The sequence below is a fragment of the Eptesicus fuscus genome, chromosome 22, assembly GCF_027574615.1.
Source record: "Eptesicus fuscus isolate TK198812 chromosome 22, DD_ASM_mEF_20220401, whole genome shotgun sequence".
Lineage (NCBI taxonomy): Eukaryota > Metazoa > Chordata > Mammalia > Chiroptera > Vespertilionidae > Eptesicus > Eptesicus fuscus.
In genome coordinates, this window is record NC_072494.1 from 3,009,805 (window position 1) to 3,023,523 (window position 13,719).

Sequence of the window (13,719 nt, forward strand, 5' to 3'; positions counted from 1 at the left end):
TTCTTTGCATTCTGCTCACACTGAGGGTATTTTTGAAAATATTTGGGTTTATTATTGAGTCCTCGTGGAAGGGAAAAAGGAGGAAGAAAAGAGAGGAGAGGAGAGGAGAGACTGAGAGAGATTTAGACTTTTGTTTCACTAATCTTTGCATTCATTGGTTGACTTGTATGTACCGACCAGGGATTGTACCCACAGACTTGGCATATTGGGACGATGCTGTAACCAACTGAAGTACCCAGCAGGGCTGTTACGTTTCAATAAGAAAAAGGGCATTTGAAATAAAGAAAATGAAATGAAAATGGCCGTGGTTCTCTGCCCATTATGTAGAAAGAATTTCCAGAATATGTATGTCACCCGGTGGGCCAGAGGCCTTTCTAATATCTCGGTGGTAGGTTGTACAATTAACTGCACTTATTATCAACGACACATGCCAACAGATTCTTTTATTGACCACTTTAAGTGGGAAAGGCATTGTGCTGTATTTACACATGCTGTCTCCTTTATTCCTCAAAACAACCCCCGAGGTGGATGCGATTCTCATTTTGGCAGACGAGGAAACTGAGGCTCCAAGAGGTTCAGTAAACATGAAGTCTAGGAACGATTTGAGCCCGGGGGCTCTCCTGGAACACGAACCCCTAAGCTACAGCTTTCCCGTATGCGGTTTTAGGCCTGAGCTTAACAAGAAGTGAGCAGGGAAAGGCGGTTCTAGCAGAATTCCAGCCACAAGGCCGGGGACTTTGTCACACAGGCAGTGCTTCACTCTGTTTTCCTATTTGCTGTGTAATGTCTGAAAAAATGATATGATTAACTTAGTGATGCTTAAGTTTAAGAACACAAAATGGAAAAAAAAATCTGGGAATATTTATCCGGTGGGGAATGTAGAGAATGCCTCTGCCTTCCCCTAAGCTATGTATTAGAACACTTGGGATGTTTGTAAAAAACACGAGTCTGCTTAATTAACACAGAACACCTGAATGGTAAAAGCTCATTTTATTTATGTGACAGTGCAATCCCAAGAGGACAGAGCAGATAGTAACATTACATTCTTAGAGGTTCTGCTTTCTACTGGCTTTATCTGACTGCATTAGCACACACACATGCCAATGCAAAAGAAACAACACGTACTGGACTAACTACACAAAGACCTCATTGTTGGAACATAAACCAGGATTATTATAATGTTTTCACAGCTTTGCAATTGTGGGGATAGAATGGCATTATGGGAAGAGGAGGAGGAGGGGGAGGGGGAGGGGGAGGGAGAGGGGGATGGGGAGGAGGAAGAGGGGAAGACAGAGGCCTACATAAGTGCTCCTCGCTGCCAGTGGTGAGCAAGGACCAAACAGACACCGTGGAACACATACTAGCTCGTACAGCAGTGTGGGCAATGTAACGTAACCTGTGCAGACTCCCTACAGAATTCCTCCACCATGAGGAAGATCCCTTATTTTTTCCTGTATCTATGTAAGCAAAATTTCATGATGAATAGTGCCTTAGATCTTTTTTTGGGAGAGAAAAAAAAAAAGTTCTGAATGCAAGAGACTGTGTATAACACACACGACTCTAGCATCCATGTTATAACCTATGCCCCACAGTAAAGATCTTTTGATACTAGAGTTTTGACTTCTGCCTGTACCTACTCAACATTCTTTCAGAAGGGATATTTTATAAAATATAAAAACCAATGTACCATCTCAAGGTCAGGCTCAGTGACAAAAATGCACTACCTGAACCTGGTAAAACATCGACTCTTTGCCGCATGTTAGCTGCTTATAAAAACAGCAGCTGCACTTTCCCATGATCCATGCAGGAAACACTCATGGAGATCAAGCAGAACAGAGACGGCCTTCAGCTATTTCATGAAGCCCAGAGTCCCGCAGACTTACGGACAGAGAGAAAAGCACGATGGTTGCCCCCCAGCTGAGCCAGGCTGAGTCAGCCCTGGGAAGGCTGGCTGGGGACCACAGGGACGCTGAACACCGAGTCAGGAAAGTTCCAGTGTGATATGGGTGAGACCTATCGCTCCTCGTGCCTTTTCCCAGCTCCACGGGCTTTGCTAAGGAGCATCTCAGGCTTCGAATGCAAGCGCCTGTCCTTGAATGAAAAAGCTGAAACGCTTCTGGTCCTGGAAACAGCTCACGATGGGTCCCTAAGGCAAGTGCCAGGCATCAAAGAAACCGCAGGGCCGTTTCAGAATGCACGATCAAGTCACTGACCCGGGAGTTATGTCCATGCGCGAACACTCCTCACAAGAAGCCTCCCCAGCTCTTGGGTTTTGAAGTTCATGTGGCTTTTACATCCAAGAAGTGCTGCAATTTTTTCCTTTGTAGAGACTTCCAGGTGGATAAAAGTTCATGATGTTGCTTAAAAACAAACAAGCATCCACAGTATGAAGAAGCTACTCTACTGCTAAGCCGTGTGTTTGTTTCTGCTTGGCGTTCACAGCTTACTTTTGTGGTTGGCATAGGGAAAGCCGAACTGAGCGATCATGAGGTTGGAGTACCTGAGGGGCATGCCGCCGTAGACGCTGACGAGCTTATTGACGCAGTAAGACCTCTGCAGGAAGTGCTCCGCTCGATGCCACATTCCCGAATGGCCCCCACTGGTTTCTTTTTCCAAGTTGCCCATGTTTACAGGCTTTACAAACACCCCCGAAGTCTTCCCCGTGTGCTTGGCAATGAGGAAGTTCATGGCAATGTCGTCACAGTTTTGTGTGTCATCGACCAGGGCGTGGACAGCTGCGGGCTGCCGCTGGAAGAGCTCGAGGTACTTGCTGCTGAAGAAGGAGGCGCCAATCAGCACCATGGAGTACTGGTCACCGTCCCCCACGCCCGGTGTCTGCAGCTCAAAGCCTCCGTAGCTGTAGACGCCCGACGCGGTGGAAACGTGCTTCCTGGGGACAAATCCTACAATTTGGTCAGGAAATTGCTGAACAGATGGAAAAAGAACAAGTAAGTGGACATTTCTTTAGAGCAGACATAGTGGAAAGGCAATGACTTACTACAGAGAGAAGGAAACGAATCTGCCAGCTTCATTTTGTTCCTGTTTCACTGAACTCCAGGCAACTTTGTATGTCCAGGTCCTGACATGTTCACAGTCAAATTCCTGCACAGCCCAAATCCCTAGCCTCGCAGACGTTCTCCTGATTCAAACACAATCTGTACCAATCACTTCTAGTCACCAGAGGCTGCATCTTGCCAGCTCACCTTGGGGAAGCGGGCTGTATGAATGCTGCCTATTCTAGGAGACATGACACAGTGTGATTCTTTTGAAAACTGTTCTAATCTCTTAGGATTATGGGTCTACATGTATGAGTTTACTGTATTTCCATGTTGATGCCAAATTTCCTGAAAGTCACTGTTGATTTTTAGACAATGTTATATCTTTATCCCTTTTCAGCCTGGTGTTTCCTTTTTAAAAATATGAATATACATTGAATATGAATATATATATATTTATATAAAACGAGATATGTCAGGATGACTGAAGAAATGACAGCAGTAACACAATATCATTTAGGGTAGAGTGACTAAAACAAATCAACATGCAAAAGAAAACCAGTAAAGCATGTGAAAGAGGTAAGAACAGACACTAAACCAGGATATCTCTCTCTCTCTCTCTCTCACTCTCATACACACACACACACACACACACACACACACACACATTCTCTCTCTCTCTCAGGCGGGGTTTAAATCCCATTTCAAAGTGTGCATGGAAAAGGGTTCTATGGAAAAGGGGTTCATGGAAAAGGGGTTCTCATGGTGATCTGATCATAAATCCCTAATTGAGCAAGTCATGGCGGGTAGTCATGCCCTAGGTCTATGGCTTCTTTAGTAAAAGGTTTCTCTTTGCCTTAAGCAAGCCCTGTCCCTTAGCACACCTATGAAATTAGCAAAACCACCCTTACGAGAGCACATAATCTTAACTATACTGTAATCCAGCGATTTTCAACAGGTTGCTATAAGAATGTTCAAAACATGTAACACCTGACTACTTAGCCAGGAGCACTGACCTCTTTCCCCTTAGATTGCCATATAAAAAAAAATGACAACAGCCAATACAACAATAGCCGTCTGGTGTGAGTGAATAAAAATTATACCTATTTTTTTGTCAGATCAGCAAAAAATACATTTTTTTTGGGGGTGCCGCAGAATTCTAACTAAGGAGCTTACTACTGTGCAAATCAGACCATTTATAGGGGAGCACACTGTTTAAATGTTGGACAGGGTTTCAGTGTTTGTCTGCAGTGTGGTTTCAGGAACTGTAGTGCAACCGCTAAAAGTCAGCAGGAAGTGCTGTATTTTTAGAATGGCGGACCAGTGAGCAATCTGTGCCAGTCATCCCAGCGGGATTTAGGAAAAACCACACACACCTGTCACGGCAATGGTGCATGCAGAAGTGTCATTACTGACTTCTAAACAATGACCACAGAATCAGGAGTAAATTTTGTGGCTATAATAATTGCTTTCGTTTAACGAAGGTTAATACAAAAATACACTTCTCATCTGAGACATGCCCGTGGCCCTGCGAAAACATCTCTGGATGGCAGTCTTTGCTGGACCACACACCAGGTCATTTCCGCACTGCTCTCTGGGAGGAAGTGCTAGCTCTTCCCCCCAGAGCTCCACCTGTAAGTCAAATACGGATACAGGACAGCATAACCTGCAGGCTGGCTTAACGGAGCATAGGAAGGCTCGATGACCACATCACAAATGAATCTCTCTTTTGGACAAAGCTGCCCAAGCTGTGTTGGATGACACCACATTAAACCACACTGCTCTAGGTAAACACCACACAGGACTCCATGCTGAAGAGTTCGCAAAGGACTGGGCAACCTTACCTGCCAAACGGAGAAAGCAAACACAAGGTCCTGGGCGCTAATTAGCATGTCGTCATCGACCATTAACACCGCTGAAATGGAAGGGAAAAATTGAAAACCGAACCATTTGGAAATGAAAACACAATGAGTAAGATACACCAGTGTCTATCCAGATTGTTAACACGAGGTACTAACAAAATTAGTAAGTAAATGTATTCTTGGAGAGAGTTGTCTAGCAGAAATTTTGATTTGAACGGTAATTGATTTTTATAATTGCCTGAGGGGGAAATTATCATGTAGTTATCACCTATTATTGTAGAAACTATAAATAAATAACACCGAGGTTCTTTAAAGCAAATGATAACCTCGTGTGACTGCTATGTAGAAGGCGGTGGCAAGAAATACATTAAGCATAAGTGGCACCCGCTACCTCTGTGCCGCAGCATGTGCAATCACAACCTCTTGTCCCTGCTGTCACATGTACGCGCTTTCCTCCCCGCGACGCTGCTTCTTGACCTCCTGGAAACTGTCCTGAAGTTTTCAAAGTGCTTTCTTATGACTAAACTTCCCCCATCTTCTCTAGGCCATTAAGACAGGAGGAGTCCAGCCATCCGCGCGTACAACCCCAGCTCCCTGTGTTGCTACAACTCACCCTGGGTCTCTAGCTCAGGGAAGGCCTGGAGCCGATTTCTCATCCTGTTGGTGGTCTGGGGTTTGAAGATCACGGGCACGGGGTGCGGCCCCAGAGAGTTCCATAAGTCCTCCGGTGGCTTCTCCCCAACATTGTTCCACACCACGATGGCTTTGTGCAGCTGCGGCACCGCCTGGTAATGATTGAGCAGCCGCAGCAGCAGATCCGACCTGTTGTACGTCTGCATGATGAGAGTGAAGGAAGCCAGGGCGGGCTGGCCCTGGGCCTTCACCTCCCTCCGCCACGAGAGCATCTTGTCGTCTTTGTTGTTGGGAAGGAGAGTGGTCAGCGCGCCAGCCACCAGGAGCAGCACGAGGACGGCCACCAGAGAGAGGCGGAGCACGCGGGTGCCCAGCACTCGGCCAGGAAGTTTGCAGATGTGACAACACCTGGAGGAGCAATGGAAACAAAACATCAGCCTTCTCATGCGTCTCTGTGCTTGTTAATGAGGAAAGCGGTTCATCTTATCTTACTCGATTCAAGTTCACTTTTCCCGCCTCCCTGATAAGGTGATTTGGGCTAAGGCAAAAAAAAGAAGGCCAATGAATGACCCTCCCTCCTGGATCTTCCTGCCTGGCAGCTGCAGACAAAAGACCTATACGCCAAACAGGAAGAGTCCACATTTTGCTATTATGGATAATGCTGCTATGAACAGTCATATACAAGTTTTTATGTGAACGTGTTTTCATCTCTCTCGGGTATATACCTGTCCCTTAAGAAAGACCTTATGGCATTTTCCACAGCGAAGGCTGCCCAGCAATCTGGCATTCCCCCCTTCCCCCGCCAAGAGCCTATACAAAGCATCACATTCCTTAATGCTTCTTTAAGCAGCCTATGAGCTAGGTTGCTTAATCGTCACTGATTTAAAAGGAAGTAACATAAACTGTATGTGTAAAGTTTTTTCAAAGCCCTGCCTCCTTGAATCCAGCTGTTTGTTACTAGGCAGACAGTGAGGTCCTCTTTCCCCTCGGAGTGCACAGGTCTGAATTGTGCTAGATAAAATTTCCTGCTAGCCTGGCATCTTTCTCCTGGAACTGCCTCCTGATTGCAGCTACTGTGTGGTAATGATGATGAGGATGGGGTTTGGAAGTGACACAGATTAGGGCAGAGGAAGGAGTGGCCTTATTCCTAAGAGGAACATTATGACTTGTAAGGGTGCGAGGAGTCAATGCACCCTATGAAGAAAGCCTAGAAATAGAACAGCATTTTTAGCTCAGTACAGTGCCATGCGAAATTAGTTCCAGAAATGAGTCGAAAAGAAGCCCAGTACCTCTGTAAACACATCACTCTCACCAGGCTGGGGTACCGAAGCTTTTCACGTGAATCTCTCTCTATTTTAGGCACAAGGAAAAAGAGGGGAGGCAAGACTGGAATATTCTATGGGCCCCTCTCCCAGTATTTACATACGCGATACCGGCTTTTAGCAACCAGCTCACATCTGTAATCACCTCTCTGAGAGAAACAGATTTTCATACACATACTTTATAAACAGTTTTAGATATCAAAGCTAACATGGAAGCAATCTCAATTCACATGGGCTTTCTAACTTTATCAATATATGTCCGTGGTAGACACCTGTCAGTCAACGAACATTTATTGGGGCTTACCACGCACCCAGCACTGTCAGGCACTAGGGCTGGTAAGGAGCTGGCCCATCCAATTTCTGCCCTCACAGAGCTTACTGATAGTAATGCAAGTGGTCAGACCCTTTCCCCCTTTATGTTACATAGTATCTCAAAGCAGAAAGAAGGGAATTAAAATACATCCACCCCATTTCACAGATGGGATAGCTGACATAGATAATATTTAATATTTTTTTGCTGAGCCACTGGAAGAGTGGTAGGTCAGAACAAGCTCCCGACTCTCACACTTGAGTCTCTTTAATTTTTAGGGTCTTTCTGTATTTTCAGCTTTGATCTAGTCTACAAAACTATTTCAATTTTATGGGTATTGACTTTCCTCTATAATCTGAATTACTATTTCAAAACATAAGATCAAAAAGACACCTTACGGTATTTTCTAACAGACCATGGCTCAAGCAAAAACTTATTTCCAGCCCTAGCTGGTTTGGCTCAGTGGATAGAGCATCGGCCTGTGGACTGAAGGGTCCTGGGTTCGATTCCGGCCAAGGGCACATGCCCAGGTTGCGGGCTCGGTCCCCAGTGGGGGGGCGTGCAGGAGGCAGCCGGTCAATGATTCTCTCTCATCATTGATGTTTCTTTCTCTCTCTCTCCCTCGCCCTTCCTCTCTGAAATCAATAAAAATCTATTTAAAAAACAAAACAAAAAACAAACAAAAAACTTATTTCCAAGGAAACAAAGTTACCTCTATAGGGAATATTTTTTCTCTAATAAGAATACAGGTACCTCAGCCCTGTTCATAGCAGCATTATTCACAATAGCCAAAGGGTAGAAGCAACCCAAATGTCCATCAAGAGATGGATAACAAGATGTGGTATATCCATACAATGGAATATTATTCAGCCATAAAAAAGGAAGGAAATTCTGATACATGCTACTAAATGGATGAACCTTGAGGTCATTGTGCTACATGAAATAAGCCAGGCACAAAAAGACAGATACTCTATGATTCCACTTATATGAGGAACCTCGAGTAGTCAATTTCATAGAAACAGAAAGTAGAATGGTGGATGCAGGGGTCTGGGAAATGGGGAGTTAATGGGTGCAGAATTTCTGTTTTGCAAGATGAAAAAGTCCTAGAGATGGGTTGTTCAATAATGTAAACATACTTAACCCTACTGAACTGTACACTTAAAAATGGTTAAGATGGCAAATATGTGTATTTTATCACAACTTAAACAGAGCTAAAAAAATATTGATACTTACCTCATCATGATAGTTCCAATTTTTTTCCTTATGGCTTCAGTAATTGATAGGAACAGACTCTCTTGACGCTATTAAGGGAAATCAAAGAACTGTCTGTGATGTGTTTGTCAATCAGCAGGAACATTTAAAAAATTCTTTCAATGCCATTGTCCACAGGCTTGGAATTATTTCTAGAAATTAAAATTTGCTATTCTGTGCCCTAAAATAATCACATTTAGGTAATGCGGTAGGTAATGCCATCCTATAGGCTGGTGATAACACTTCCACATTTTTGTTTTCCTCTTTCTCTTAACTATCCAGAAGCAGAATAAGCACAGATCATCCCCACTGTCTTGTGTGTTTATACATTTGAAACCAGAACATATATGCCCTAGAGCAAACTCTCTAAACGCATTAGCAATTACCACTTGTATTCAATTTCTAGATTCTTAAGTATCCTAGTTTTATCCACCACCACAGCTCCTTTTTTCACTAAAGGATCACAAGGCATTCAATGTGAAACATCTGAAAACCATGGCACCTCAAATAGGGTTGCGGAGAAATGCCAGGGCTGGTGACTGAGGAATGGCAGGTGGCATCCTTCCGATTCCTCCGTGACTATTGCCCGAAAGGAGCTAGAACCCCGGCTGGAGATGAGGTTCTGCCCCTTAATCCTCTCTGCTCTCATTTCTCACAACCCTCCATCACATGTCTGAAAAGCTGGTTTTATTCCCCCAGAGAGTCTGCATAGTTAACCGAATGCAATTAATCAGTAGGCGAGGATATAAGCAGTTATTACAATGTTCAAAGTAGATATCCATTTATTTGTTTTAAAGTGTTCATTACCATGCCATCTACTTTATAATCTTATACACCCATGTCATCTTGTAACATGAAGGCATCAAGAATCTGGAGACTTCTAAGAGAGTGCATCTGTAATGAGCACCGGAAAAGAGCTGAAGAATCATTTTTTATTTTCCAAAATCATGTCCTTTCATGATACAAGTTATGGAAAGGGCAAAAGGATGACTTAGTATGCATCAAAGACTCACTGAGTGATAGCTGTCCCTCCCCGCCGTACCAAGGGCCGCTCTGTGCACTTACACATCACAGTTCTAAAACCCTGAACAGATCTGCCTGTCACCAACCCCCTCTCCTCAGCTTCTTCCACGCAATTCCTCGGAAAGAACTTGGACTTAATCTGGCTCCGTAACCCACCTCCTTCCCGCCACCTCCCCCCCCCCCGCCCCCATCTCAGAGCCTACCATACAGTAGACACTCAGTGACTGTTGAAAGAATGAAAGAAACTAGCTTTAGCTCTGACAACATATATTGGTTAATGTACATGGACAAATATTTCTTCACGATGACAAAAGAAGTGAGACACAGTCAAACATTTTCCATTCATACAACTTTTCCTGATTTAAATGGTCCAATTTATATCCCCCAGGCCTGAGTGTTGAAGCTGATAGCTATGCCATCCAAGACTGGATGCTTTGAGTGGCATTGCCCCTTTCGAAAGGAGAAGGCCCTTCCAGTCCCAGGAAAACCTACGTTATGTCTTTGGGGTGGAGACTGGTGGAATTTAGGGGTCCCATTATAACTGAAATTAAACTTTGATTTCCCCAACTCATTTTAAAACTATGTGAAAAGATTTCTGCATAAACCAGTGGGGCAATTGATAGCAATGCTGCTAAAATGCACAATTTCTTTTCCTTTTTGTTGTTGTTGAATTTACTGGGGTGACATTGGTTAACAAAGTTATATAGGTTTCAGAGGTACAGTTCTATAGTGCATCATCTGTACATTGTACAGTGCATTCACCACCCCAAGTCAAGTCTCCTTCCATCACCATTTAGTCCTCCTTCACCCCCCAACCCCTCCTCCCTTTGCCTCTGGGAATCACCCCACTGCACAATTATTTCCAAGGCAGACGACAAAAATACAGGCTTCGGAGGCAGCTGACCTTGAGTTACGGGAATCAGCTGCTGACATCTGGTTACTCCCAGACACCCTCTCTCCCCTGAAGTTACATCACGTTGAAATAAAGCCGTTTTGTAGGAAAACCCAGTTGCCATGGAAATATTTACCTATCCTCACCTCGTGTGCACCCAGTTCATGCTCGAGTGAAATTCAAAGTCGATGGCCAATAGAAGCAAATGCTACTCAAGGAAAATATCCCTGCACTGAAGGTAAAGGACGAATGACATGTACGCTGAGTCCAAATACCCTCTCCAGAACTTAAATTCCCGGGATCTCTTTGCACAGCAGTTGGAACGAACATGAACATGGTTTTTTTTTTTAAATTAGAGAGTAAGTCAATTATATTTCCAAAAATAAAACCGGCCACTCTCTACCCGCGCCACCCCCTCCAACGAAGGTCCAAAGGACCCGAAGGAAAAAACCACGCACCCCCCGCCCCTGGAAAACCTTTCCAGCTCCGGGGCGTCTCTGCGCCTCGCTCACCTGGGAGGGCGGCGGCGGCGGCCGGAGCCCGCGCTTCGGGCTGGCGGGTCGCGGTCACACGCGGAGGGGGCGCCTGGCCGGCCCACGGGTGCGCGTGCGCGCGTGTCCCTTTTCCCGAAGCCCGCGGCGCCGGGCTGGGGGGTGGACGCGAGCGGGGGACGCCCCGCTTCCGGTCCCACGGCACCCCGAGCCAGTCCTGCTGGGCCCGGTTCCTCCCCGCAGGTGAGTGACAGTGGGGGTCACTCACGTGACGCACCTGACCTTCCCCTACGAAGTCCGGGAGAGGCGCCTGGGGGAGTGTCCCCGGGGCGAGGCGGCCCCGCGCCCGCCAAGACCCCTCCCGGCGCGGGGCTCCCCGCACACGCGCCCACGTCCCTCAGGACCACAGCTGCCCACGGTCGCGCGTGGCCGCACGGAGGGGTCCGGCGCCGCGCTCGGGCTGGCTGGACGGGCCACGAGCAGGGGGCGGCCCGCGGAGGGCACCCGGCGAGACCGTCACCGGCGCTGCCTGAGGAATGGCGGCCACAGGACGCGTCGCCCCCTGCATTCCCGGGCTTTGGCTGCCGCCCGCGCCGGGGTTTAACTCGAACGCGGGACGTGGCGACGGGGCGGGCCCAGGCCGCCGCGCCTCCGGGGACGTCGGGAACGTCGAGGCGAGGCGGTCGCGTGGGAGCCGGGAGCGCCCGCCTCACCTCAGGGGTTCCTTCCCGAGCGCGGATCGCGGCGCTTCGGACGCCGCGGCGCTGCCGGCCCTCCCGCTCCGACCCCCACGGCGGCTGCGCGGCCACCTCGCGGCGCCGGCCCTCGGCCCCGCCCACCGCCGCCCGCGACACGCCCACCGCGCAAAGCCCCGCCCAGTGTCCCGCCCCCTTTCCCGTCCCAGGACGCGTTGCGCGGCCCGGGCCGGAAGTCGGCGAGTTCCCGGGCGTGTGTCGGTGTCTGTGTCTCGTATCGGCGCGCGGCCCGGGACGATCGCGGGGGGATTCCCGTCCGTAGGCGTCACCGCTGTCACCACCATCACCCACGGAGCCACGTCCAGAGCGCGGGAGACCCGGCCCGTCGCCGGGCATTGAAGATGCTGCCCCTGTCCATCAAGGACGATGAATACAAACCACCCAAGTTCAATCTGTTGGGCAAGATCTCGGGCTGGTTTAGGTGCGGGGTGCCCTGTGTGCGGGGCGTGGGGGGACAAGGCCCAGGTCGAAGGGTGGCCCGAGGTGCAGGGAAGAGGGGGCGCTAGGGACACCCTCACTTGGGGACTGGGAGCGTCTGGAGAGGCCCCCCCCCCCCGCCCCCGCGTCCGGGGTCCCGGCCCCGCTTGGACTCGCGGGCTCTTCCCCACTTTGCCCAGGTCGATCCTGTCGGACAAGACGTCTCGGAACCTGTTTTTCTTCCTGTGCCTGAACCTCTCTTTCGCTTTTGTGGAACTCCTCTACGGCATCTGGAGCAACTGGTAACCGAAGGGGGAAGGGCTGGGGCGGAAGCCGGGGTGGCGGAGACCGGGCTCTGTTTGCTGAATGCCACGTAGCTAGTCCCCGGGAGGGTCAGGTCCTGCCGGTGCCGCCGCCTCTGCTGCCCAGTTGCTTCCTCTTGTCCACACCTGTCTGGCGGGGCTACGTTTCTTAACATCGGGGCCCACCGCGTGCAGCAGTTCTTACGATATGGGTCCCCGCTTCTCCCCCCATCCCCCTTACCCCCGCCCCCTGCCCCCCACTCTGTCCAACAAGAGTGACAAGTCCCCCCCTCATCTGGGCAGATGGAGAGAGTCTTTCCACATCCCTTAGCTTCTTTGTCCACTTTCTTGGAATTGGGAGAAACGCGTTTCCTGCCTCCCGGGGGGAGTGTCCTTGCCTGTCTGGGGGGGAGTGGCATTTGGATTTCATCCTTAAGATTCCGAGAGGGAATACCTGAGATGTTCCACTTACTTTGTTGTGAGATCTTGGAATGGGGAAGAGGTTTATACAGGGGACATCTGGACAGACATGTGTCAGCTCTTCCATTCACTTCTCTCTTTTAATTTTATGCTGAAACTGTCTCAGGAGTTCCCTCTGGTCTTGCCTGCAGCAGGGAATCCCATAGAGTTTCCTAAAAAGCTTACATCTCAAGGTGTTTGGTGTTACTTTTGTTTTTGTTGTTTGTTTTTTAACTGCTTTGGGAAGAGGTATATCCAGTTTAACCCTGGAAGTGAAATACTACTATCTAGTTGTTTGCCGTTGAATAACTTAAGGGTCTTATAAAATTGTTCAACCAACAATAGAATCATCACACTTCCTGGTGTACTGATTCGTCTTTAAGTCTCATATCCATTTGAGAATCTGATGATAGCCAACACTCAGTCTATTATATAAGACTTCAGCGTGGTCTTGGGTTCCTCGACGTAGCTCTCGGACCCCCGATTAAGAACCTATGCCATCTACGCTTTGTGTTCTGTTCATTACATAGACGTAGTCTCTGTTCACGAAGGGCCATTTTCACAGGCAGTTGCTGTCCTTGAGCTTTATCACTGTTGAAATTGAGCAATGACATTAGATAATATCACCAGTTTGGGTGACCTGTATACTTTTATATGAAAAGTGGACTGCTTTTCAGTGCAAACGTGAATGCGGTTTTGTCAATAATACTCAGCAAATTACGAAGGTTATCGTTGAGTGACCACTTGGATCTTAACTGCATATTGAAACATGGTCACACCTCAATATGTGTCATAACCATGTTGAGTCCCCTGGGAATCAGATAAACGTGTCATGTAATGTTAACCCCCTTCAATGAATTGTACATGTTAAAAGCACTGTAGAGTTGACCCTTGAACAACACGGGTTTGAACTATGCAGATCCACTTACATACAGATGGTTTTCAACAAATATGTGCAGTACTCTAAGTGTATTTTCTCTTATAATTTCCTTAATAATATTGTCTC

General features: G+C 47.7%; 2 protein-coding genes across 6 annotated transcripts in view; one reads left to right on the top strand and one right to left on the bottom strand.

Annotated features, from left to right (window-relative positions):
* Positions 1-977: 977 nt before the first annotated feature.
* On the bottom strand, positions 978-11,586 carry EXTL2 (exostosin like glycosyltransferase 2). 3 transcript variants are annotated; one of them, XM_054712066.1, is made up of 5 exons: positions 11,494-11,586; positions 8,357-8,424; positions 5,472-5,899; positions 4,841-4,911; positions 978-2,925 (listed from the first exon to the last, which is right to left on the bottom strand). In XM_054712066.1, the coding sequence occupies exons 2-5, from the start codon at positions 8,362-8,364 to the stop codon at positions 2,437-2,439; spliced, it is 996 nt and encodes a 331-aa protein (XP_054568041.1). In that variant the 5' UTR covers positions 8,365-8,424; positions 11,494-11,586; the 3' UTR covers positions 978-2,436. The 3 variants fall into 3 exon arrangements, with proteins under 3 accessions (XP_054568041.1, XP_054568040.1, XP_054568042.1); XM_054712065.1 differs by having other exon boundaries at positions 10,802-11,579; XM_054712067.1 differs by having other exon boundaries at positions 2,779-2,890; positions 10,802-11,586.
* Positions 11,587-11,716: 130 nt separating this feature from the next.
* Positions 11,717-13,719, top strand: part of SLC30A7 (solute carrier family 30 member 7) — a 32,176-nt gene continuing 30,173 nt past the window's right edge. For all 3 annotated transcript variants that reach the window (XR_008555098.1, XM_054711578.1, XM_054711579.1), the window contains exons 1-2: positions 11,717-11,956; positions 12,153-12,254. Coding sequence is in view for 2 of the 3 variants with exons in the window: in XM_054711578.1 (XP_054567553.1) it covers positions 11,877-11,956; positions 12,153-12,254 (182 nt within the window). In the remaining variant the exon portion in view is untranslated. The remainder of the gene's footprint in view (positions 11,957-12,152; positions 12,255-13,719) is intronic.

Bases quoted from the DNA above. Each gene is read 5' to 3' on its own strand.
- EXTL2 (XM_054712066.1), bottom strand. The intron at 4,912-5,471 runs GTGAGTTGTAGC...CTTCCATTTCAG, and splicing joins CCCTGAGCTAGAGACCCAGG to CGGTGTTAATGGTCGATGAC. The intron at 2,926-4,840 runs GTAAGGTTGCCC...CCATCTGTTCAG, and splicing joins TTGCTTTCTCCGTTTGGCAG to CAATTTCCTGACCAAATTGT.